Source organism: Rhamphochromis sp. 'chilingali' (genome assembly GCF_963969265.1).
Source record: "Rhamphochromis sp. 'chilingali' genome assembly, chromosome: 16".
Classification (NCBI taxonomy): domain Eukaryota; kingdom Metazoa; phylum Chordata; class Actinopteri; order Cichliformes; family Cichlidae; genus Rhamphochromis; species Rhamphochromis sp. 'chilingali'.
In genome coordinates, this window is record NC_137943.1 from 31,309,135 (window position 1) to 31,335,943 (window position 26,809).

Below are 26,809 nucleotides of genomic sequence, written 5' to 3' on the forward strand. Positions count from 1 at the left end.
GCAGCATTGATTTCACGACTGAAACAACACGGGTGGAAATGTTTTGATGCCCTGACGAGAACATGCATCTGTGTTTCTGTCATCGTTTGAGTTACCTCGATGTAGGCAGTGTCCTGATTGGCTTCCTTGATGTGTGGGAACCAGTCTCGGGGTGGTTTGGAGAGGTGTTTGGACTCCGTGACGAACCACATCACCTTCGGCCAGCCTGAACGCCCATGGAGACAAAACAAACATCCCTTTAACGTTCACGTGTTGCTGGTTAAAGGATTATTTTACTCCACTTAGCCTTTTTTTTTTTATTCTATTATTTGACTATGAAAAGGAACAGAAAGCAACATGAATGCTTTTAGATTTTTCTCTTCGACAGAACTGAAACTTTGGACTTCACTGCTTTGCTGCAACAGCTGCTGACAGTGCAACAAAAAAAAAAACCCGAGGGATTAATAAAGTTCTATCTCATCTTATCTTATCTTATCTTATCTAACAAGGTTTTATTTACACGAAGACAACAAGTATAAAAATGCAGACAAATTATCCATCGATCTTCTTCTGGGGGCGGGTCACAGGGGCAGCAGCCTAAGCAGAGAAGCCCAGACATCACTCTCCCTGGCCACCTCCTCCAGCTTGCCCAGGGGAACACCGCCAAGGCATTCCCAGGCCAGCCGAGAGATATAATCCCTTCAGCGTGTCCTGGGTCTGCTCCAAGGCCTCCCCCAGTGGGACATGCCTGGAACACCTCACCCAGGAGGCGCCCAGGAGGCATCCTTGTCAGATGCCCGAACCACATCAACTCTTCCATGAATCACTACATTATCATGGTGGAGGGGTATCTGTGTCCCAGGGATCCCAGGGGCTATGTTGTCGGGGGGCTTTTGTCCCCTGGTAGGGTCACCTGTGGCAAACTGGTCCTGGGTGAGGGACCAGGAAAAGAGCGATTCAAGAGACCCCTATGACAAGACCATCGAGGGAACAGTTCACCCTGCCCGGGATAGTGTTACTGGGGCCCCGCCCTGGAGCCAGGCCTGGGGAGGGTGCCCGAGGGCGACCATCTGGTGGCTGAGCCTTAGTCCATGGAGCCTGGCCAGGTACAGCCCGAAAAAGGGACATGGGCCCATCCTCCTGTAAGCCCATGTCCTGCAGCAGGTGCCGTAGGGGTCGGGCAATGTGTCCAGGAGCGGAGGCCCTGGTGGACCAAACCCCAACTACCAAACAGACAGATTAGTGTTCTGGTTATATCTCTATATAATAACAGTAAGTTACTGAGTGCATTGTGCAGTTAAATCGTCGTCACTTTGAGAATTTAATGGAAAAATGTATAAATGTATGAGGTACAAGCAGTTAATGTGAACTTAATGAGAACTAACAGCAGAATGATTCCATCTTATTGCTAATTTATCACCATCTCGATGCACCAAAGTCGATTTGAAGACGGCAGCTGACTGTGATTGGTCGCAGTCCACTCTGTGGTCTCCAGTCACTACTGTGTTACTGTAGCATAAGCTAACGTGGCTAACGTCAACACCGCACAAACCAATATGTGACGTCCACCCACACATGTATGTAGTGAGTTACAGTGTGGGCTGCAAACTGAGCCTTATTCATTGAGTCATGGAAAACTGAGAATGCTGAATAATAACTTGGAACAACTGACAACTATCACAGAGTTTGTTTGAGACTGAAGTCATAAAACAAACAAACAAAAAGTTTCTCAGTTCACGTCTCATTACTCTGCTGCACCTCATCTCTTAATTGTCTTTGCAGATGCTTTAATTCAAAGAGACATAAACTCAGAGTCAGTGTGTGATTCATTCTGGCATCCTGGATGAGACGCAGATCAAATTACCAACCTTTAACGCTGAGTCGCAATCGCACCCGTTTGTGAATATAAGCAAAACAATAACGTGTGAAAACTGTGCTGTAAGAGCGACTGGCGCCCTCACAAAGACAAATTATTATTATTATGAGGATGTTTTTCTCCGTGCTGAGCTGTTGCTCGGATGAAAACGAGTGAATGCAGATTGCCGAGTACATGAAGGCTGTTAATGCTTGAATTTACTGCTGCTGACTCTGCAGGGGAGCGAGACAGAAGAAACAATCAGAACGAGATGAGCTTATAGCCTGCTGATCAATAAGGGGAGCACTCCACTTTAATGACACACACACACTAAATCCAGGCTGAATAAGGAGCAATAAAATCTGCTAGCATGATGTTGCTATTTATACATCCATTACTGCAAAGCAAACAGTGGTTATTAATCAGCAGGAGATTCTCTCTTTTCGTTCACCGCTAACGTCTCTTTTTCCTCCATCTATCACATGACTTGCATCCATTTTTCTCTTCCCTCAGTCGTGTCAGTTATTTTGCTATCGACTTGCATTACCACTTCTCTGACTCTCTCTCTCCGTCTCCTTGTCATCCATTACTCAAACCCAGCCGTCTGCAGTCATCAGTCAGCCAGTTTGAAAGTTTTAAACGCCGCATTGTCAGGACATCATGTTCAGTCCTGATAATTGCAAGAGTCTGGTGGTGGATTAAGATTCGAATTTGTGATTTAAATAAAGGTTATGGTTATTTTTTGTGGATTTGCAGCTCAAGAAATGGAAAGAGCTGAGAGGGAATTTTGTGATTGCTCACAGAGAGTTTGCTCGGCTCGTCTGTTTGCCAGTGAGATTATACTAAAAATCACTGAGGATCATTTCATAAATCTAGTGGAGATTTGGAGCAAAGCAACAAAACATGGACCACTTTCTTTAAAACTGCAAAAAGGAGCTTTTTGGCAGCTTTGGCAGAGGATGCACTTTTACTTTCACGATGTGCTTTGTTTGAATGGATTGTCCCACCTCCCTGCAGGGGTGTCAAACTCAATTTCACCGAGGGCCACAATGAAAAATGACAATCACATCCAGACCCAAACACATCTGGATTTAATTCATTTACATGTCACACACAGCAGAAATCAGATCAAACAGTTAACAGAAAAAGTGAAACCCTGACACAGCTGACCTGCAGGCCTCATGTTTGCCTTAAATCAGGGATGTCAAACCAGTTGCCCACTTTGGCCTTAAGTGGGTCAATCTGTAAAGACATTTACTTACACATCGAATTTCTAATTTGTGTTGTACAGTTATTTCATTTTTAACCTTAATTTATATTTTATTCCTTCCTAGTTAAATTTACCCTTTTTAATTTTTCATATTTATTTCCTATCTTATTCATAGCCTTTTCCTTTTTTGTTTTCTTTAGGTCACGAGCAGTTGTCCAAGCATTTCACTACATATCGTACTGTGTATGACTGTGTACGTGACAAATAAAAATTTGAATTTGAATTTGAATCCTTCAGCTATCTTCATATATATAAAGCAAAGTGTCGTCTTAATACTATGTCTCAGTTGTTTTCTCGATGATAAAGAAATAGTGATGTAGTAAAGAAAAAAATCTGTCAGGACGACTCTTTGGGTTTAAGCTTTAAGAGATAAATGTATGAAATTACACATTAATTAACAATCAATTGTTTATCTATTATTTAATTACTTTAGTCCATGGCCATGAGGGAGGATTTTATTAGTAAGAAAAGCTGTAAAAATACAGAGAAGTCGGATTGAATTCGTTGGAGGGCCAACTCTGGTCCCCGGGCCTTCTGTTTGACACCACTGCCTAACAACTTTAGGTTGTCCCGATGTCTTTTTAAAATTATTTGAATACAGTTGCTTTCTAAATGGATTCTTTAAAATAATGACGCATTTGAAAAACTCAAATTTGAGCAGAACTTGTCCTAAAAAGCAGGTTAAAGATTTTTAATGGTTTCGGTTAAAAGTTGCAGTTTTTCTGCATATTTCTAAAGACGGACGCTGATTTTATTTCTAAACTACAATCCCCACTGCAGTCTAGATTTATTCAACACTTGTGTTTGTATGAGGATTAAAGATGCATGTATGGATGTTTTTACGAATAAATTTCATGTGCCTCTGACCTTTAAACTGTGGGATCTCTCCAGTGGGACTCTTGGGTAACCCTTTATGGCAGGCGTCACTGGTCAGAGCTACAGTCACTCCACAGCTCCCCAACAGAAACCCAATCTGCTGACTGCCGGCGTCCTGCAGAGAGACAAAGACCATTGATCTGTGAGTCATCAGCAGGATTGGAATCAATGTGTAAGTGCTTTGTGGTCATCATCAGCTTCTCTGTTCTATAAGAGTCATGAAAGGGGAAATCTACAGTGCTGATTATGTGAAATTGTCAGGTTCGCTGGTTCAACTGTGATATTACAAACTAATTTCTACATATAAGAAATTATTCCTGAAACTCCCAAGAATGATTTCTTTTACCTTCCCCTAAAGCTCACTGCTTCCTCTGCTTGAAATCAAGCTGCTTTTAACGACTCTGAGGCAGTTACATCAGTCTGCAAATGTTACGTCTGCTCTTTGCCTTCTCTGTTAGACACAATATTCATACCTTTATCTGAGATTTAGCCTCAAAGTAAGTATATAAGGTGCATCTTTCATGATGCAACCAATGCCGATTAAGCTGCTGCCTAAGTTGGACAAAGCACAAAGGAGATCTCAGATCTCGGGAGTCCTCTCTTCCTGGTTAAGCACTGAATAGCAAACTTTAAAATGCTAATTAGTAAGTGTAGGTGTTGCCACAGTGAGATAAACAGCTCTCGCTGGGTGCAATAGAAACATTGCTAATGAAATAAAACAGCAATAGTCAACGTGAGAAGATGGAAAACCGTGTGGGAAAACACGATGGAAACATGGCGTTTCTGTCGGTTCCTGCTGCTGTTTCCTCGTTGCTCACTGCAGATTCGATGCACATCATAATTTACCTGCTTCTCTGTAAACAATCAGCCTGACAGGAAGGTGTAGTGAAGTGATCACTAGGCTGATCATCAGAAATCCACACTGACTACGAGACTCACACCAGCCCTCCTGGTTCCTCCCAGAGGATATTACAATGCGGAGCTACGCTCAGTCCAAACGATGACTCAAACAAATGTACGGCAGCAGCAGCGCAGTCGCTTCTTCAGAGACATTTGGCTCTCATTACACCTCAGCTCAAAGCTCAGCGGCCTCTGTGTTGAATCACAAAGTGCCTTCCAATGACTCATGTCCAGGCTGGAGAAACTGATCAGGAGGGCTAGCTCTGTGGTCGGCATGAAGCTGGACACTCTGGTGACAGTGGCAGAGAAAAGGACATTAAAGAAACTGATGGACATTATGGACAATGCCAGACATCCTCTGCACACGGCCATTAACAACCAGAAGAGTCTGTTCAGTGACAGGTTGCTTCTCCCAAAGACAAGAACTAACAGACTTAAAAACTCCTTTGTCCCACACGCCATCAGACTGTTTAACTCCTCCCTGGAGGGGAGAGGGAGGGGAAACAGGAGGACAAAGGAGGGGGGAACAACTAAGCTGCAGTGCCTCTTCACCTCACTGTGCAATACCTTTTGTGCAATACTTTTGTAAATAGTCAACAGTGCAATAGACTCAATACTTGAAATGTGCAATTCACTTGTATTTTTATTTTTATTCCTATTTATTCTATTTATCCCCTTTGTATATTTTATTTATATTGTCTCTGTATTTATATATATATATATATATATATATATATATATATATATATGTGTGTGTGTGTGTGTGTGTGTGTGTGTGTGTGTGTGTGTGTGTGTGTGTGTGTGTGTGTGTGTGTGTGTGTGTATTATATATATATATAATATTCTGTAACTCTGTAACTTCTGTCGGTGCTGTGCTTTTTTGGAAATCGAATTTCCCAGAGGAACCCACCCGTGGGATTAATAAAGTTCTATCTAATCTAATCTAATCTAATCTAATGTTTTCAGTGCTATCCCCCCCAGTGTTGCATTAGCTCCACTGACTGGTGTGAATTAGCTCTGCACGACTCTGCTGCACGTCCTCTGTTCAACCTGCTCATGCAGTTTCACTTCAGAAAATAAGACGACATTTAAATAGAAATGTTATCAAATTGTTCTTCCAACAATAGAAACTCCTCATTGTCAACCTTTAATGACCAATCCCCTCCTCATGATATAAAGCAGAGCATGTCTGAACCTGTGTGAATTATTCTTGTTTTCTTGGGTATTTGGTAATCTAAGAGATTCGAAACAAACTGCAAGGTACCTGATAACTGAGCACTGCAGACTGGTAATCCAGTTACCTACAGTTCAGCTCGGGCATGGATCCTTTTCTTGTTGAGCAGCAGCCAAGACATTGAGCTTTGTTGTGGCCTTTATATGCAAACATCCTGTGCCTGAAGACAGCGCACCAGCACCACCGATGCAGTGAAAGTACAGCAAAAAACAAATGGTGTGCGTCACATTTCCTACTTGATGAACTGCTAAAGCTAAGAAGATTTTATTAGAACAAGTCAATCACTTTTGCTGTTTGAAATCAATGCATGCAGTAACCTGGACTCTTACACCAGCTATGAAGCAATGAAGAAATCCAAAACCTCCTGTCAGGATCGACTTGAACTTGAGCAAAACATGTGGAGGGGGTGGTTATCCAACCTTCAACCCCATGATTAGTTTACAGCCTCCTTTTTGTTAGATGCTGTTGAGGAGACATGACACTCAAAGGTCCACGAACGCTCCCTGAATTCTGAACTAGATCCCCGAACGTGACGCCATTAATCATCGAGGAAGCCTGTAGTCACGGTGGCCCGTTAACACTGCTATTGGCCACACAAACATTGGAAATCACATCGCACCTTTTCAACAATCACCGTCTGAACAGAAAATACTGCAACAGCCAAAAAAACTACTACATCAATGACCTGACCCTTAAACAGCTTTACAGTCTTCAGAACCGTCCATACTAAGAAAAATTGAGGACTGCACTATTAAATAAAACAAGCATGGGTGCAAAAAATAATAAAAGTTACTGTTTTATTAAGGATACTGCTTCCATTTCTTTTTAATAAAAACAGTTTATATCCAGTTTTATGTAAATTAGTATTAAGGTTTCTTCTACTTGTATTAAACTGCAGTTTGCTGGCTGGTGTTTTGCCTTTTTTTTAATATTACAAAATACTTTTCACCATATAGTAATATTTAACGCCCACATATTTTTCACTATTCCTTAAATTTTAATTAGACGGTTTTCCTCTTACCTTCCTGGTCAGCGGTACTTCTATTGGCACAGGAACCACCTCAGCCAGCAGGCAGCCATAGAAGGCTGTCATGAAGGAGGCGGGGTCATTGTTAGGGAAAACTAGCGCCACCTACAGGCAGAATGAGACATAATACATGTGTTACAGATTAAAACGGGAAGAAATCTTTGGAAATTTCAGGATGGACGGAAAGTTATGATGTTGCCTTGATGGTTAAAGCAATAAACAAAAAATATTTGGTTATTCAAACCAAACCAGGAGTTACATTTAAACCAATCATAGCCTGAAATATCACATCTGAAAGGATTTCAGAGGTTTTTGTTTTACTTAAGAGAGAGCACGAGACAGAGCAGACAAGGCAGCAACGAAGTCAGGAAAGGAGCATGTTTTGTGTCTGTGATGCTGGATGCTGATGGCTGATAGGAGCTGCCGCCAGAGAACCAGAGAACAACAAAACTGAATCATTTAGGGGGCATCTGGTCAACATCCCTCCCTCTTTCACTTCCTCTATTCCTCTCCTTCTGCTTTCTTTGTTCTGTTTAATACCTCTTCTACTTTCAAATATCTTTTACTTCACATTCTCCTGCTCACAGTCCTTCCTCTCATTCCAGTCGTCTGTCTTCAAACCTTCTGTTAGCACATTGAGGTTCAACTTAAACCTCTGAACTACTGGTTGCCGTTTTAAACAGCTCTTGTTAAAAACACACAGAATACACTAAAACTCAATGCTAAAATTTTAATTTCTTTCAGTAAACAAGCTGCACCTAAAGAAATTGCGCTAACGTAAATTTGGACAATTTCTCCTTTAATGCCATCACCTTGTGTCTTTCACTTCCTCGCAACTTTCTGACTGTGTTTCATAAGTTTGGTGACGTACAGTATTTACAGTACTAGTGCAAAGATACAAACTTCTCTCCACTATCGTGTCCACAGAGCATGAACCCATCAACCAGCTTTCTACGTCACAGCTAGGCTGTTATCTCGCGCTCTAGCATTTTGGTCCAGTTCAGCTCCAGTTGCATGCTGTGATGATAATGGTGGACCCCTGCTTAAGTTCTTAATAGCTTCCATATACAGTACAGTACACCACAAGAGTGGATGTGAGTGTGTTAATGTGTGTGTGTGTGTGGCAGAGAGTTGGCGGTATAAGCTAAGTGCACCTGAATGAATGAGAGTGGTGTAATGATGCTTTAACAGGGCTATTGTTGACATGTGCACGCCTCATTGAAGCGGGTCAGGTTTCATTTGTAAACGACAGCCGAGAGCTTCACGTTTTCTGCTTGTAAAGGCTGCAGAGTGCATGTCAGGAAACACTGCACGTACGTGAGCTGCCCACTTGTTTTCTTTACATCGCATATCTCAGTGTGACTTTCGTCCCGTCTCCCTCTCCCACAGCAGATGCCGCCCCTCCCCGAGCCTGGCTCAGAGTTTTTCTTACCCACTTCCGTCAAATGCGTTTCTCTCTTTTGTTGTTAACCTTACAATTTAAAGAGTCTCGTTATTGTGATTCGGTGCTATATAAATAAAACTGAATTGAACTGAACTGCCATACATTCATGGAAATTCTTGATGCAAAACATGCAGAGCTATTCATTGCTTCATGAAAAGTCAGAAAGCTGGGCTAGAAGACTAGAAGGTACTGAATGAATAAAGAGGAATATCTGTCTGAAAATAGAAAAATGATCTCGGTGGGAGAACAATGTCAGAACTGTAAAGATGTGCTGTTGCACCAGCTTTCTTTGGTACCAAGTAAATGCGAAATTATTCCAACCCGATCTCAACAAGACTTGCATAACAGCGATGACACAAAAAGAACAGCTCTAATGCAACACACTAGGCCATTAACTAGTTACATGTTGCAGCGTTGTGTTCTGTAGTGGTAATGGACATCACAGCTACAATGATGTTAATACAAGCATGGGTCCTTCAATTATCTGCACAATGAAAGCTTAGAAGAAAAAAACACTTCCTGTGCACTTGTATACAATCGGGAATGAAATATGATACTTTTGTTATTATTGCACAGAAGGACAAAAGTGTGATGGTGAAGTTCAAAATGCATGAAATAACTGCATTGTACTGCAAATATAAGTATCTGCACAGACAGCATGCTAACACAAAGCTAGTGAAGAACCCAGAGCGGTGTTAAAGACGAGTGTACGCTGGCCCCCAGCCCAGCAGCCAGAGCCTGGACTTCAATAAGTAAATACCTTTACCTGTTTCTACAGCACAATCACAGTGGAGATGGCTTTGAACCTCAAACTTAAACACCAGAAGAAATATCATATGCATGTTTTGATTTGGAGGGTATGCATGTGACAAACATAGGAAAAAAAGAGAAATTCGGTGCAAATCTCAGACAATCCATCCATCCGTACTGGACAGGTACTCCTGAGTGCACCGTGCATTATGGGATTAACACTTCTCAGTTGAAAGTTCTTTATTGTCATTCATCATAAGACCAAATGACAGAACGAGATGACATTATTCAGGTCTCGGTGCTGGTAAGGATTAAAATATAGAAAGCTCTCATTAAAAAGTAATTTAAAAGTAAAGATCTAAGTGAATGTAATAATAAAAAAATAAAAGAAATTGAATTTAACGAACTTGATGATTGTGTGGTGCTCAGAGCCTCTGGGAAATGTTTTTTACTCCTTTCTCATTTTAGTTTTTTCACCTCTGTAATGACTCCCCCCGTGTCACATGACACCACAGCTTTTTAAAAAACTCATTTTGTATGAAAATTACTGCCATTTGATGCTCTTTGCCAGAGTTGGAGTCCGTTTGGATCAGCAGTCCCCTGCAATAATGATGTCATATTAAAAATGTAATTCAAAAACAAAACTTGGCACAAGAGGACTTGTTAAAGAGAAACCACATCCACAGTTTTATCTGATTCTTCAGCAGCATCATTCCCTGAAACCTTACTGAACTTGTTTCTCTGCACAGAAACACAAAACCTCTAACGTAATTTCATAAAGTAACAACTCCTTTATTGTTGCTCGCGTGTAATTAAATCTCATCGGCTTTCTAAACATTCTCCTGTTGAAACCTATTTGTTTAATCGTTCTGCAAAGCACTCTGCTCAGGTGAGATACTGAAAATATGCAGTGTAATTTCTCTAAAAGCTCCAGCAAAAATGTCTTCTAAACAAATTACAGGGGAAAGAATTTGCAATGTAATTAAACACACAGCCTTCTGGCTGAAAACGTCACACGCTGGCATGGAGCCAGTCTTGACTCAGTCTCCCACTGAGCTGGAAATTAAGCTTAAAATAAAGAAGAACGAGGGGCAAGAAGTATGGGTGTCACGTGGCAGCAGAAACATGTGGGAGCATTACTGAACCTTTTTCCACTTAAGCATGATTTCATGTGTGGAGGCATGTGGAGTGTTGGGTAATAGGGGGCTCTGAGCATAATGTGATGATTAGCATGGAACAGAAGAAAGGAAGCACAATGCAAGAGTCCATGTTTAAAGTATTAAGTAACCTCCATGTGGCGGATTTTGCATAAATCCTGAGAGGTGACGTCAACAAACTCTCTCGCTGCTTTTTGATTTACAAATACCAAAAGAAACAAAGCGGGAAGAGGCTGATGTTTGTGAGTCCAGCTCTTTATACAGGACGCTTCATAATAGCTCACTGGAATAACTTCTTACAAATATTATGATGTAGCATTTTTCTTGTTACAGAGTATTAAAGTGAAGCTGTAGAACGAGAGAGGAGAGAGGGGAGAGGAGAGAGGAGAGGAGAGGAGAGAGGAAAGGAGAGGAGGAGAGAGGTGAGAGGCGAGAGGAGACAGGAGAGAGGAGAGACGAGAGAGGCGAGAGGAAAGGAGAGAGGAGAAGAGAGAGGAGAGGAGAAGAGAGAGGAGAGGAGAGGAGAGAGGCGAGGAGAGGAGAGAGGAGAGAGGCGAGGAGAGGAGAGAGGAGAGAGGCGAGAGACGAGAGGGGAGGACACGCACCAAAGGTTCTGGGTGGAAAAAAACTAAATTGACACATTTCTTTGATGGTGGAAAAAAGGAATTGCTTCAGGAAACCGCTCTGACAGCTTCCTTGTTGATGAAAAGTGTCATACGCAGGAAAAATGTGTCACTTGTTACTGAGAGGTCTGAACAAAACAGAAGGTTGAAAAGGAAAAATGTAATGAAACGGTAAACCAGTCTGACTGCCCGGTGATAGCAATGAAAATCAATTATAATTACTATCCAGGAACACAGCGACCTTCAGCACCGTTATCTGTCTGAAAGGATTAAAAAAGAGAAAACCTGCAGTGAAACGTTAGACATAGAAACGTATGGTCACACTTCTTTTGGTGCTAACTTTACTGCATATGAATTTCACTTAAAGTTGCAATATTTTAAAAAGAGTGCATTGAAATGAATCATACAGCAACAATTTCTAAAGTTTACAGCAGTCAATTAGTAGCCAAGTGCAACAATACTTAACCGAATGACAAATGCAGTCTTAACACGCTTTGCAAAATATTTTGTTAGAAGAAGAACACAGAGTTGTTTTCTAACCACAAGCTGTTTTCACTCACAGACAACATGAACTAGAAAAAATGTGTCTGCTGTCGCTACAACAACCTTCATTTACTAGCCCGATGTTCTTTCTGCGTGAAGTAAAGCAGCATATTATCAACTTTAACACTTCGGCGAGCCTCATGATGCACAGTTTTTATGTTTCTGTACCACGGACAGTGACAGGCTCTCCGATCAATCCTTTCAGTTTTTAAAAAAACAAATAAACAAGAAATATAAACTAAAACAAAAACACCCTCCGGAGCTGAAAACTGAAGCCAATGTGGGAGCTGCAAACAGTGCAGTTCCTGCATGAGGCCCTTGTGCACACGCTTACTGACACTACATGGGAGTGTCTCAAACATACTGGATTACATAACCTACTCTAAACTCATAACAATTTAAAAAAATAACACAGAAACCAAACAAAGCGAGCTAAAATAAACTAAAACAACTCCCACGTCAAGAACTGAGGTCTGACGGTTGACTGGGTGTCTCATAAAGTCACATCTGTTGACCCTCCAACGCATTATTGGAAATAACTGCTTGTTTCTGTGTTACCAGATCACTTGCAGATCCTTTTCTCTTTTTCCCCCAATTGTGGCCTCGCACTCATTTCCCCCCCTTGGAAAATCTTCCCCTTTGTTCTCTCTGCGGCTCTCTCCATCTCAGCCCATCATGAATGCTTTTGCCTCACTCACCCGGTCTCCAGGTCTCACGAGCGGTTCTTGTTTGGTTCCCAGTTTGTGCAGCAGATTGTACGCCACCTTCACACTTCTGGACCACAGTTTACCTGCAAAAACATTTAAACGATGACGTCACACAATAGCTCGTGCAGACAGATAAAAGGTGAAGCACGTCTTTGAGAAACGGTTTGAAGTGACCGATAACAAGTTCAAGATGTTGTTGATGAAATACGTCCTCTAGAGATCAAGAGGTGGACTGTCAGGAAGCCTTTCTGTACCCAATAAAAGCATGAAAGAAACATCTCTGTGGGAACAGAGGATGACAACATGAGCCCCCATATGTAACAAATTACAGCACTGATATGACACGTGATTTTTAAAATACTTTGAAGTTTGACGGTACACCTTGTGGGCGGACTGCTATGAAGGTAATCGTATAGATTTCATAACATCCAATAAATCAAATGCTCCTCGTGACTTTGGTGTAATTGGATCCATGCAGGCTGATACTTTGCAGTTATGGTCAAAGCCTCGGGACATTAAAGGAAGTCATATAGGCTGCATTAGGATGACACTAAACAGATAAAGAGATTCAGTGTCTAGATAAGTGCAGCTGTTACTTTAAACTTTAGGTAGCACAAACCAAGCGCTTACAAAGCAGTTTAAAAATACTTTCTTCTTACAGAAGGTGTCTGTCAAAGGAACTTTCAATCTCCCTGTAAATATAAAGTTATTAAATATTATCTGATCTTTCTGATCGGTTTCATTTTCCCTGGCAGACGGACCCCGCTCTGTAATGCAGTAACTCACAACAATGGAATCAATTTCCTTCCTATTTCTTTTTCCCCCCCTAATTCAGACTGGCAGATGCAGATATTATGCATGGGCGATCCAGCATGAATTCTTTCTTGTTTTTTTTATGCTAAATGAGTTTTTTTTCCTGGTGTTTGTCTGAACTAATGAAATGAAGAAAAGCTTTAGGATCCCAGGAGGAAAACAGACAGTTTGGACCACAAAAAGCAAAGTTAACTGCAGACAAACATCAGCTACAAACATAATTTCTTAAAAGCGAAGCACCCTACGTCCCGTTGTTTACAGGTGATGTCAGGAAAGCTTGTTGGAGAAAATTATAAACGAACTTATCTACTGGTGGACCTGTGGACTTTTATTTCCTCTGACTGCCTCTTATTGATTTTGGGATAAACTAAGGATCTGAACCAATTCCCAGTATGAGATAAAACATAATGATGAATATAATGATTCTGGACTGTGAAGAATGCACAGCTTCTCTCTGCTCTAGTAGAGAGAAGCTGTGCATTTTTGGACTGGAGTCCAAAAATAAGAAAGCTGAAACTCAGCATGGAAGTTATGAAATTTATCATTTATCTTGAAATAAATCCTAAAGATTTAAATATGTCCTTCTAATCAATGCTATAGTACAAGAAAAAAAAAAGTCTATTCCTGTGAGTTCTCATTGGTTGATTTTTTTTTTAATTAAGAAAACTTTAAAGTACTTTTGTTTGGTTTTGTTTTTTTATTCTAGAAAGACAAAGATAATGCAGCAAACTCCAGGGCTTAAAAATGAAGCCAACGTGGGCGTGCAAAAAGATAAAAAATAAAAAGATGTAGTTCCTCTAATGACCACTTGAGGCTTTTTGTACAAGAGCATAAATCCCCACAGACTTCCTGTTAAAATGCCCATCCTTACAGCATTAATATACATGGCTGCAGGCTGTGTGGTGAATTATAACTCACCAATTTAAATGTTATTAAAATATGAAGATTGCTATTGTTAGCTCATAATACCCTCATCGGGACCTGCTGAGGTCACGAACAAATAGACTCAAGGACAGCTTTTACGACAGGGCAATAGCCCTAATCAATGTAAATAGCTGACCTGACTGGATACCTCCCTGGACTTTTTTAGGGGGGAGGTAACAATGTTTAAAACAATAACAATAATATTTATATTTATAACAAGGTGCAATAATAATTAATGTGCAATACTAACAGTGTGCAATACACATACACTTATTCTTCTTTTTTATACTAAGTTAATATACTGTGTTGTGTTGTTTGTTGCGTTGTGATGTGTCATATCGTGTCGTGTTGTGTTATATGTAGTGCCGACGTAGGACAGTTTTTCCAATTTCATTGTACTACTGTACTATGTATGACTGTGCAATGACAATAAAGAGTTATCTTATCTTATCATAATATGATCCCTTCTATACTTTGAAAAAACAAACTTGAAGGAGGCCAAACTGCTAACTTTGGGACTTCAAATCGGTCCAGAAGCGAATGTATGATGTCATGATGGTTACGTCCCTTTTTTATATACAGTCTATGGAGAAAACATTATTATTCAGCTAAAGAGTTCAAAGTTCCATATTTGCTCCATGAGATTGTTAAACATACTGTTTACTACCAGTAGCGCTGCCTCTAAGTAAAGGATTAAGTGGAGACATAAGAAAAGATGATGAGCTAACATCTGCAGACAGAACTCTGGTGCTTAAACAGGATTTGTATTTCTTGCAGAGAACACTCCAAACAAAAGCAGATGGACAGAAGGGTAATCAAAGGAAGACATCAAAGCGAGAGCATCCCAAACACAGAGAAATAAAAAGTTTACGCTTCCTCTGCACGCTGAACACAAATCCGTGCAGATTTATCGATAATGTGATTTGTTGGAGAATAACACCACAGGATCAAAGCGTGCCGAGAAACTTCTCGTCTATTGAAATAGAAATATGTCTGTCTCCTGCCTCTTACGTGGGGTTATCTGCAGTGCAGAGCGGTGAGGGTTGAGTTTAAGGACAGCCGGAGAATTCTGTATCATGAATTCTCTCTGTTCTCCAGAGGCGGAGGACGACTCGAAAGGAAGATACAAAACAAGTTTGTCTTTGTTGGCCGACATCAAAGGGAAGACACGACAGGAATGAAAGATGCGGCAGACATGGAAAGAGAATGGCTGAACTTTAGATTCAGCACTGCACTGCACACACGCACACATAATCTCACCGTGTTTTTGTCTCTGGTGGCGGTCTCCGAGCGCTGGCTGAAGACATTTCACAGTCTGGTGAGCGCTCATATCGCCTCATCATCGGCAGCGAGCTCGCTCCCCACGAATCAGTTAGTTCAGTCACACACGCAAATAAACACACAAACACATCCAGTGCCAATTTGAAGCACCTGCAGTAAAGTTGCCGCCTATTCATGTTAATCCTGCGTGAACTCATGCGTGCGACAAAGGTGCTCGAGCGCCATCAACATCAGCAGAGATAAGAAATGACACTTAGGCGTACTTCAACTTCTCCTGAGAATCTTTAGATACCTTCATCATTTTGAATCAGAACACAACGAGGCCTCTTACTGAGAAACACTGGACTGGCCACTTGTTCTGATAGGACCCATTTAAGGAGTGTTGCCATTTAAAAAAGAAATAGGTGTCAGGTGATGGGCTGGGTGGACAAATACATACACTAGTGTTGTGCATATTATATTGATCCGATTCCAAGTGAAGATAGATATAAAAATAATGGCACGGCCAGGTGTACCCCTCAGCCTCCTAACAGATTTGTTGCATTCACAAGATTTTCAGAAAACTTGACCTCTGACCTTGAATTTGAGATTGAGGTCGCCGCTTTGCTCTCAATTTCACATACTAGTGCAGGGGTGTCAAACTCCAGTCCTCGAGGGCCGGTGTCCTGAAACGTTTAAATGTGTCCCTGCTGCAACACACCTGAATAAAATTAGTAGGTCTTTGGCAAAACTCTATAGAACTTGACTGCATGCTGAAGTGGTAACCCCTAACCCTACTCAAGTAAATGTGTTTGGAAAAATGTAGTTCTGAAAGTACTTTTATTGCATCATGTTAACGCATGAGCTGCTGTAACACAAATCAAATGGCTGAATTGCCACATTGGCAGGCAGTCAGTCTACAGAATCTTACTAATGACCTACTAATTGTATTCAGGTGTGTTGCAGCAGGGACACATGTAAAAGTTTCAGGACACCGGCTCTCAAGGACTGGAGTTTGACACCCGTGTACTAGGGCAGCGGTCCCCAACCCCCGGGCCTCGGACCGGTACCGGTCCGTGAGTCGTTTGGTTTGGAGTTGAGGCTCAGGTGTGAAATGTATAGTTTTCAGGCTTTTTATCGGTTTTCAGCATTATTTTGTTATCGTTTTTATCGCTTACTCGGTTTTCCTTGGTCTTTTCACGTGTGTTATGAATAAACCTTCTTTTTTTCGGTACCGGTACTAGTTTTATTTTGTTGTATTTATCCGTGACACCTTAAAGGCCGGTCCATGAAAATATTGTCGGGCATAAACCGGTCCGTGGCGCAAAAAAGGTTGAGGACCGCTGTACTAGGGTGTCCGTGTTGCCCGCCTGTCTACCTGCCCGGCAGGGTGACAACAACACCCCATCAACCTTTTACAGCTGAGGGGGCAAAACAAGCTTATGTAGGGCAGAGCAGTGTGTGTTGCTTTATGAGATGAATCATTATTTTGAAGCACCTGCTTTTAATGACCACTTAATCATTGTGATTTACTGAGATTACTATGATTATGATTATTTTCCACAACAACTTTTTAGCGTTTTGTCTATTTTGGAGACTTATTTTTTTTCTCTAAAGCCCTTCGGTTCAAATTCTGTTTTTTTAAATTTGTGCCACAGGATATAAACAAAAGACATGACAGTTCAGATATTTTTCATAGTTGATGGCTGAATTTTTTTTTCCCGTTTCCATAAAAAGAATTTATTTAACACAATTCAGTGGACTGCATACTGAACAGAAACAATGTATCAATCTTATCGCGCTAGTATGGATCCAATACCAGCGTTGGTATCAATGCTATCAGTGTTTGGATATATCCACCTCTAACACAAACACCCAACTGAAATTTAGTAAAGCCTGAAGGCTCAGTAAAGATTATGGACAAAATTATACTAGCATGCTTTAGTCTACTCATTATTGTAATATACTGACTATTTTAGACTTAGACGGAGGTTTTTACTTGTTATGAAACCTCTTCGTTGTCACTGGGGGGGCACGCTGCAGCTTTAAGTAAAAGATCTGAGAGCTTCTTCCAATTCATTTGGGTGCATGCCTGTGTGATGCTGGGTATGCGTGGTGTGATGTGTCTGGAGTCCTCTCAGTGTAATTTCATTCTCCCCTCTGTACAGCTGGGAGGTTTGACTCTAAATTCATGAGGACCCTGAGAGAAGCAGCTCTGTTCACGGCAGCTAAATTTCTTCATACCCTCCGGACCTGAAGTCGTTTTCTCTGCTGCTGTTTGGGAGATGAATAACTCGGTCGCCTTCAAGCGAAGAACAAGAGAACTTGTTCCAATTTGGGTGTAGATTTAAACTGTGGCATTGAGCCGGGGGACGACGTGATGGGATTCAGCTGCAGCGAATGTGTTTAGGGAGCTGGGACGATGGCAGCGCTGGGGGCCAGAAGGCTGTTACATGTTTGGTATCGGGTTATGTTACTGTTTACTTTGCAACATGTTCTCATTTATGGCTGCTAAAGACTTGCTTTAGTTAATGTTTACGTTATGCTGACCGATTCGAGGCTAAATAGGATTTGTATTTCTGCAGGATGCACTGTGGTCTAGCAGTGCTTGCTTCTGCAAAAGCAAAGATCGGTGTCCATAACCATTAATGTTTGAAACAGAGCACCAAAGTCAGCCGAGTCTGTGTACAGAAACTAATACTAGAGGGCACAGAAGGAAGGTTTTCATATTTTTTCAAGAAGCTGTGCTGAAAGTCGCACAGGAAACAATTCATCTTAAAACATTTTCTCAAAGTTTGAACCTTCAGGATAAAAAAACTTTTCCACCCTCTATAGCAGAGCAGTTTTCTTTTCAGGCATCTTTCTTCACACTTGCTAATGTGCTTAGCACCCTGTCTGGCTGCCATTAGGGGAATTATGCTCACACAGCGGGTGTTAAACATTGTTTGGTGCTACACTTAATCAGCTTGGAAAAGCCACCATATGTGCCGAAAACAAGATGCAGTTCAAAGAAAAAGAAAAACCCTCTTTTATGCACATATTACAAACATTTTTTGTTCTCTTTCATCGTGTGTTATGACAGTATTTTGAAGACTGGTCGCTAGGACGATTTATTTGTGGTCATGTGAGGCGTCCGATGTTCATTTCGGATTTTCGTCTTCACACAAAAATATTTCAACCCTTTTTCCTTCAGCTCAGATCCGAAGATTTGACCTTTGGGATGACATGCCGCGATGCAGGATTTCCAAGACTTACCATATGTGAGGACGTAGAGCGGCTTGCCGTTAGTATCCATGGTAGTGAGACACGGGGCCTTCGGAGAGATGGTGCCCCACCTCTGAAGGGCTGCCTCCAGAGAAGGGGGCCAGTTGGTCACCACGCCCAGCTGCTCACCCCGCATGGGTACCATCTGTGCCCCTTCAGCCTTGGGCTGGTTAGGGTCTGGCTGTTGGACTGCAAGTGAGCACGAGAAAACAGAAGAAGAAAATAATTTTTAGTCATTTTTACTTATAATATGTATAAGATTGATTTAACAAGCACCAAAAATACTCACTAAAATATCTTTTAAATGTTTGTTTAAATTACAGTGACCAGTTATTTTAGGAAATAAGGTGGAGAAAATATGGTCACAAATGCATTCTGCAGCATGGTAACAAGGCCAGACATACACCCAGTGCCACATGAGGAAAAAATGGAAGACCTGCTACAGATGGTCAACATCGTGAGGTCAGTCTGGATTTACAGGAAGAGACGGATGAGTCCGCCTGAATCTAGGAACTTTCCTAAGAGGAACGTTCCTGCCCACTACTGTAAAACGTTTTAAAGGCAAACGGTGGTCACGTCAACCACGTCCAAAATATTCACCCGACCATCAAACCACCACAAATGAACTATTTTCTCCCATTTAAGTCAAGTTTCCTAAAATAATCAGTCCAGCTGTTCAGGTCACAGTGAAATTAATACATTTATGTTTCTTGGTTCTTTACGATCTGCAACTTTTATTGCAGATTACAGGACATCAAATATCTTTAACTTTGCTTTTATGCTTTTTTAATAGATTGAAAAGACATAATGTCAACCAGCGACCTTTTATGAACAATATGACAAAGCTGATATTAAATTAACCCGTATAAATCAATAGAATATCATAATACAGAATTGTTTATTCTTATGAGTTCACTGTATTATACAGCCATGTAGAAATGTGCGTGTTAGGAATAATGAAACATTTACTGCGTGTCACCACTGCTGTAAGACAGAAAGTTCACAGGAAAGAGCTTTTAATCAAGCAAAACGCCCTGCTAATGAATTTCAACGACATACTGAACCAAACCGAGTCTTTCCAACATTTGCTATTCATGCTTAAATTATGAATTAACTTCTGGCTATGCAGCGTTTGATGCTGAAAACAGAAGGAAATATTCATCAGTTAGACTCTGCTTTGTCAGAGGAGACTTTAGGGAATGAGGTTCAGTCATTTGTCTGCATAGATTATTTTTCAAAAGTTTTAGCAAAATATATGTTTTTACCACCACTCAACTTTAGGTCAACACTGAAAGAAAGACTGGCAGAATCATTGTAATGTTACGTATTTGTTTTAAGCCTGGAGATTTGCATTTTGGCTCCAGCTGTGTTGGGGGGGAGCCAAAATATCAGGATAGGCTGGAGTACCAAGTTATCAGCTAATGCTAACAAGCTAGGTTAGCATAAACTGTATGAGTGCATCACACAGGCACATGCTAATTAACATGCTAATTAGCTCCAAGTAATATACAAATAATAACTACAGTTTCACTCACTCAACTGTTAGACGTCAGGGAATCACCCAAAAAGCCACCAATATAAAAAGCTAAGCTAAGTAACCTAATTTAGCCCCTAACCACGCTACCTAGAGACTGGTTGGTGACACCCTGGCAACCACTGGTCACCAAGGAAAAATGTGTAATCTCTTGGCTGCTGGAAGAAACTATGATACAAAGTTAACGTTTCCCCTTTGGAAAGTTGTTGGAATGGTAGGGGACAGCTTTTACTTTGAAGGTTCTCCATTTCCAGCTTGTGTTGCATAGGTTTCACTACTGCTTAGGGAGTGTTTGCAGACAAGTCAGCACCTTCCATGCAAAATACAGCAAATCACTGCAATCTGGTAGCAATCAAAGCATTCACAGGGAGGTTTTTGGTGCAGCATCCTCTTTGAGAACAACAGCTAGCTGACCACTCTCGATGTTCATATCCCATCTTCTAATGTGGATGAGGGGGTGGTCTAGGCACCAGGGGGCAACCAAGTCTTTCCTTAATTGGCTTCACACATTTTTGCAAGAACATGAATCAAAATATACAAAAACACGTATTTTCAAGTATTTTTAAGAGTGAAAAGAGAAGCTGTTACCCTCCAAAAGCTCTTCAAAGTCATCGACGAAAAACTCTCTTAATGGCGGCCGTTTGGGTCTCTTCAGAGTGTTGACGAGTTGCTGTATTTTGGCTGAAACTCTGCTGCTGACTGGAACACCTGTGGAGCGTGAACAAACACACAAAAAGACCACACGTTTTAATCCAAGTCGTAGCTTAGACTTTCTAATTGCGCTTTCACAGGTGCACACGTGAAGTAGTCGCTGCTTTCGGATTCCACTGAGCAGCCCACCGTTTCATCCGTGATAGAAAAAAATCCCCAAGTTTTAACACTACACTGAAGAGCCCTCGAGTGAGCAATCATGACAGCTGCCGTACAAAATGACACTCAAAATGCAAAAATAGCGTATGAGATGAGGTGTGGGCTCAAATTGCTCTTTCATTAAGGCCATTTTCAAACCCACAGAGTTTGTAGCCTTAAGACAAAGAAGGAAAATGAAAGTCTAAATGTGGATGTAAACAGATGTACTGGCAGACTTGGTTTGGGCTGCAGGGTGAACCAAAGACAGACGTGATGTTGTTAAGATTATTATTTCGTCTGTGTGTGAAGGTAAAGGAGCGCTACTCAGTGAAACTCGAATACTTTTGTTTTCACCCCCCTGCAGTCCTCGGGTGCTTATGCTGGTTTTTTTTGCCTTTTCTCTCGTCAGGCTTTTCTCAAGCAACTGAACACAAAGGAAGCGTCTTTTTTTCCATCCCTGGCTGTTTCACATTTATCCAGTCAAAAGATGCAACATTTAATTCATTGTACTTATCCTTGCAAAAGACCACTGCACTGTATGAACTGCCGATGTTAGAGGTTAGCTTGCAACACTCACACCAGCTGTGCGTGCGTGGGTGGATGTTAATGTACATTCATGTAAAACTCAAACTGCGACTGACCTCAGCAGCTCACCAGGAAGTACATTTCTTTTATCCAAACATTTTCTTCTGCCCCTTAAAATGTATTAAGAACATGCATAAAGTGCACGTTAATGTTTGGCGGTGCAAATTTTAATCCACCCACACATGCTGCACACGTGCTCCACATTTCAACATAAAGCGGGTGAAACAGGGCGGGAATGAAATGGTGAACAACGGATGCATGTCGCAACAGTGACCGACGAGGCGCTGCAGACGAAAATGAAGCGTGACAAGAGGAGGTGCAGTATTTGCTTTACCCAGAAAAAGGACTCTACTCTTATTCATCTGATAAATTATATTTTGTTTTCAAATTTGGGGTTTCTAGATACCTGATCGCAAGATCCACTCGATCCACTGCATACTGCAAATCTCATGTTTTATACTGTACTTCACCAACCTGTCCAAGTGTATCCTGTTTTTTGCCCAATGACAGCTGGGCTGGGCTCCCTCTGCAAACCTGAACTGCATACGTGGTTAAAACAATGGACGTCTGGATAAATGTACACAAGTTACAAAAAGGAAAACACCCTTCAAGGATAAAAAAGCCTTAAAAATTTAATATAATACTTTTTTTAAAAACTACCACAGGAAACCCTCTAAAATCAAATGTTAAATCCTCAAAAATCCAAACACTAAGTATTAATGATGAAACATCTTTCAACTAAAGCTCATCTTTGGAAATAAAAGTCTGCGCAGCCCGACTGGAAGCAACACAATAAAAAGTGTTATTTCAGATGAAATCCTGTCTACTTTGTTGCAACTCTTCCAACCAAACATCCCGACAGGGCCCCGTGTGCAAACTCTGGCATCTGATCTATCAAACCACTTCATGCATTCAGCATCTTGGCCCGCGGCAGCATCCAGTGTATTGTCTGATGAATAACTCAGTCTGCTGGAGCCTCGCGTCCCTCCAGAGAAGGAATTATTGAACTACGAACCAGCAAACTGCCAACCTCTGTCATCTTTGAGGTCTCTGCAGAAATCTGTGGATTCATCTTTTGCAGTGCTAAAAGGCATTACGAACCAAATCCGATCCCCCCTGGACTACAAAGAGCTGGTTTATATAACCATGAATGAAGATAAACTCTTTGTTGGATTTTGCTGATACAGTTTGTGTTGTTTAGACTACAAGATTATACACCTGCCTGTGATAAGAAGAAGAGAAACACCTGCAGAAAATTATTACCAATGAACTTTTTTGGTTTTACTTTTGCAAGAAAAATTAAAACGAAAACATTGAAACACAAAAGCAACAAAAAACACAATAAAAGCCTCACATGAATCCAAAGTAACAAAACATTCTAGCCTTCAGCTCTTCTTCTCTCATCATGATCAGGATGTTCTTCACATCCACTAAGACAAAAAATATGATGCATTCCCCCAAAGAAAATGCGACACAATCAGAGAATTTCACCTTGAAAAACACGAGCAACTGTTCATATTTGCCAGTCTTGACTCACCGTCTCCAGTTTCCATCAGCTCCGCGTTGCCGTACTTGGGCGTCTGTCTTTGGGCTGCGGTGCCAGCGCAGGGGGCTCTCTCCACCTGGATGGCGTCGGTCGCGGTGGTGTTGGCGGTATTGTTGGTGTAGCCGGTGACATCTGGAGGGGCAGAGTGGTTCTCTGGGATGTGAGAAAATAGGGAGGCGGGTTAGTACCCTCACACATCCTGCTGTTACTACACTCTAAATGTGGATCAGAAACCCAGCACAACCCAGTAAATTATAAACATATCTGCTGAATGTCAGACTAAAGAAGTTTCTACTTAAATGAAATTGACACAAGAAGTCATAGATGAAGATGAACATCAGTGAAACTGTTAGCATTAAAGCAGCTGAGGTGTCGATCGAACGGTTAAACAAAAAGTAACTGATGAAATAAAACGTTGATTAACCGATAACGACTGGAGACAACTGAAACATCGGCTGAATATTAATAAGTGTTGTGCATGCAGAAAGGACATAAGGTGTCAGTTAAGTTGTAAAGACTGAAAGCAGCGGAGTCGTCAGTTTAAATGTCGGTTGAATCACCAGTTCTTGAGCCAGCAGAGGCGAAACATCAGTGCCTGAAAACAGCTGTGGCTTCAACAGGCTTTCAGACAGGAAGTGACACAGACAGTCAATGAAATTCAGATAATTAACAAAGTTAATGCTTTAGATATTTTAGTCTGTTTTACTAAAGACGGTTCCATAACCTATTGTCTCATGCAGCAGGTAGTTTAGGAAGGACATTGAAAGTATAGCAAAGCAATAGTAACGTTTGTTTGTGTGCTTATAGGAAAAGTTCAAGATGTAGACTTTATTAACCTGCTATAAAGGCAATAAAATGATTTCTAGTAAAATTCTTAAAGATATGTGGATAAAAACACTATTGGAAGCCACAAGAGAAAGAAAATTAGGAAGAAATTCACTGACTACCAAAGAATCTTTAAAGACGAATCATGTCGGGGGCTTAAAGATGTGACACACTTCAAAAAAATAGAGCAAAAATCCACCAGAACCACCAAATCCCTCCAGAATCTCCCAATCATTCCTCACTGATCGCTCCACAAACCGCTCATTTCACCACCACCTCCCTCTACTGCAACATCTGCCTCTCTCTCGAGCAAAAAAAAGAAACAAAAAAGACTCCATTTCCATCAACACCCACATCATACCATTCATTTCTGGTTGTTTTTCACCCTATTTTGTGCTGCATTTAGATACTGCTTCAACCTGTCTGCTGTGCCTAATGTTTCAAAGCACATAGCATTCCTTAAATTCTTCGAATTTACCTCTTTTATGAGGCTGGGATGCAGTTCAGCAACATCAAACGCTGTTTACTGTTCTGCCCGAGGGCTTCTTTACTTTGAGTGGTCGAAGCATGAAATGATGATAGCAGGAGGATGCGCGGTGAATCTAAATTGGGATGTGTGTAGGTATATCCTTACGTATCCTTTACTGTATCTTTGCACTGAGTCAGAGTGCCCACTTCAAGTTAATCCAATAGAAAGCCATCCCCACAAAGCCAAAAGTAGGTTTGTGGTTCTACGCATTGCTGTTTTTGCTGCGTTATGTGCGTCATTTGCATTGGGTTACCACTGCATTAACATTTATAGCACGCTGAGATTGATCTTGTAGTCTTGGGTTTCAGAGTTGCAAGGTTCCCTAATGTTCACTGTGGGTCATTTTTGGCATTTAGTGCTTCGTGCATTTGGAAATCCCTCCAGCTTCTCCTTATCGGGCCTCCTGTAAGGTCAGAGGTCAAGTGCAGATGTAGAAAAACAATCACAGAGGTAATCAGGATGCAAAGTGCATTGAAACATCTGTAGGGTGCGTCTTAGACATTAACCACTTTCTGAGAATACTGGGACACTATCCAACCATTGAGTCCATCTCGGTTATATTTTAGTGTTGAACAAAACACACTTAAACCCTTTAAGTTTGAAACACAGCTCAAGGGAACTAAAAGTCGTCATTTCAAATTGTACCTCAACTCCAGAATAGCAGGACTGAAGGAGCACCTCTTTGCTTAACTTCTAAAACACCTTCAAAGAGAGGTCACCACTTTGGATGATTTATATGTGAACGCTTGCCTCGCTGCTCCCATTCACAGCTTCCCGCATGATGCACCGCTGCTTCAGTCAAGGACCAGAAGACAAAGGAGATCAAACTACTTCACGGCGTGAAGGTTCCTGCTGTGAAAAGGCAGCAGAGCGAGTCATGACTGAGGGGTCCTGTTCACAAGTGCTGCTCATGTTAATGTAATTCACTCCATCCCGTGCCCACGATTAAACTCACTGAGATGTTTCGAAGGATGCTCATTACGTCACTTAGCATCTGTTTCGGATGATGAGACGAGGTTGGGTTTCTGGTTTCACATCATTGTGTTTTATTCTATTGAGAGCTGTCAGCATTGACTTGCATTATTCATTTGGCTTTGATTAAAGGTCTATTGGCTCCATCCACCACCAACTATATATAACCTTATATTTGCTGTTCTCTGTAAATGAACTTTCTGTATGTGGATTCACTCCTTGTGTTTTTATTATCTAATGGCATTGACTTGTGTTCTTCCTTCCCACTGTCGCCAAGTGTTTGCTCATGTCAGAGCGTTGCAGCATCTTCTGTTATGGTGTAAAACACTTTGAAGTGACCATTGTCAGCTGGTTCTACATAAATAAACCCACAAGAATTGAAGAGAAGCACTTCATGGATTCAGTCATTCATTTAGTGCCCCATCTATAGCCTGTTTTTGTTTATATTTCTTTAAACTGGTGAAATGTGAATAGGTTGATTTAGCCATTATCATTTTGACGTCTACATGTCGATACTGCAAAAATAAAGGCAGTTCTGATGCATCTTTTCCCAGTTGTTTATTTGTGCTTATGTCTCCTTTATCCAGAATAATGAGGTGAATTACCAATGACCAAATTAAATATTTAATTCACAACACAATGTTAATCATTTTAAGCTCTAACGACTTGTGCTAAATGTAAAACACCAAGAGCTTACTCATTTTGTTTTTTATTTGGTTCTATCCATTTAATGTCATGACTCTTTCATGTGTTCGAACAAATAAAGCCGAGAGCCGCTGAGCTCAATATGAAGTGAACGGCTTGGAAAGACAGAAATATAAGTGCACAGTGAGAGAAAGCAGGGATGATTTCTAGCAAAGCACTGAGCCCAAGCCAGCTGGAGAGAAACTGAATTCTTTATCCAGACATGGACTGCATATCAACAATGCAGCTCCCAGCACAAGCATGCTAATTACTGTAGCACACTGTCTCTGCAACATCTGGGCTGACGGTTTGAGCTACACATATATTCTCTGTAGGCACTTGTTGTGCAGCATCTGTGAGAATATGTGTGTGTGCATGCACGCACACATATTTGCACCTCCGGTGACCTCATCAGGTCGTCTTTATGAAGACCTGAGACAGAGCTGAATATCATCACTGGCTAAGGATGAGGATGAGGACGATGATGATGAATGCCTCATTCACTGCTGGAATATCCATCAGAGAGGCTGAGGCTGTTTCAGGGACAGGACACTTTAATGTGCGGGCTCAAGGATCTGTGGCTGGTAGTTTGCAAGCCCCACAATTGAAAATGTCTCCATCAATTTCTGTGAATCTTGTTGAAGCATTACTGTGGATAA

General features: G+C 41.2%; 1 protein-coding gene across 8 annotated transcripts in view; it reads right to left on the reverse strand.

The window, feature by feature from the left end:
- The window catches only part of LOC308412381 (disco-interacting protein 2 homolog C), a gene marked incomplete at its 5' end in the record, with an annotated part of 197,890 nt that overhangs the window by 37,050 nt on the left and 134,031 nt on the right, over positions 1-26,809 (reverse strand). For all 8 annotated transcript variants that reach the window (XM_080906695.1, XM_080906694.1, XM_080906692.1 and 5 more), the window contains 7 exons: positions 96-205; positions 3,972-4,095; positions 7,136-7,246; positions 12,357-12,448; positions 18,618-18,815; positions 20,749-20,868; positions 23,132-23,293. In XM_080906695.1, the coding sequence (XP_080762821.1) occupies positions 96-205; positions 3,972-4,095; positions 7,136-7,246; positions 12,357-12,448; positions 18,618-18,815; positions 20,749-20,868; positions 23,132-23,293 (917 nt within the window). The remainder of the gene's footprint in view (positions 1-95; positions 206-3,971; positions 4,096-7,135; positions 7,247-12,356; positions 12,449-18,617; positions 18,816-20,748; positions 20,869-23,131; positions 23,294-26,809) is intronic.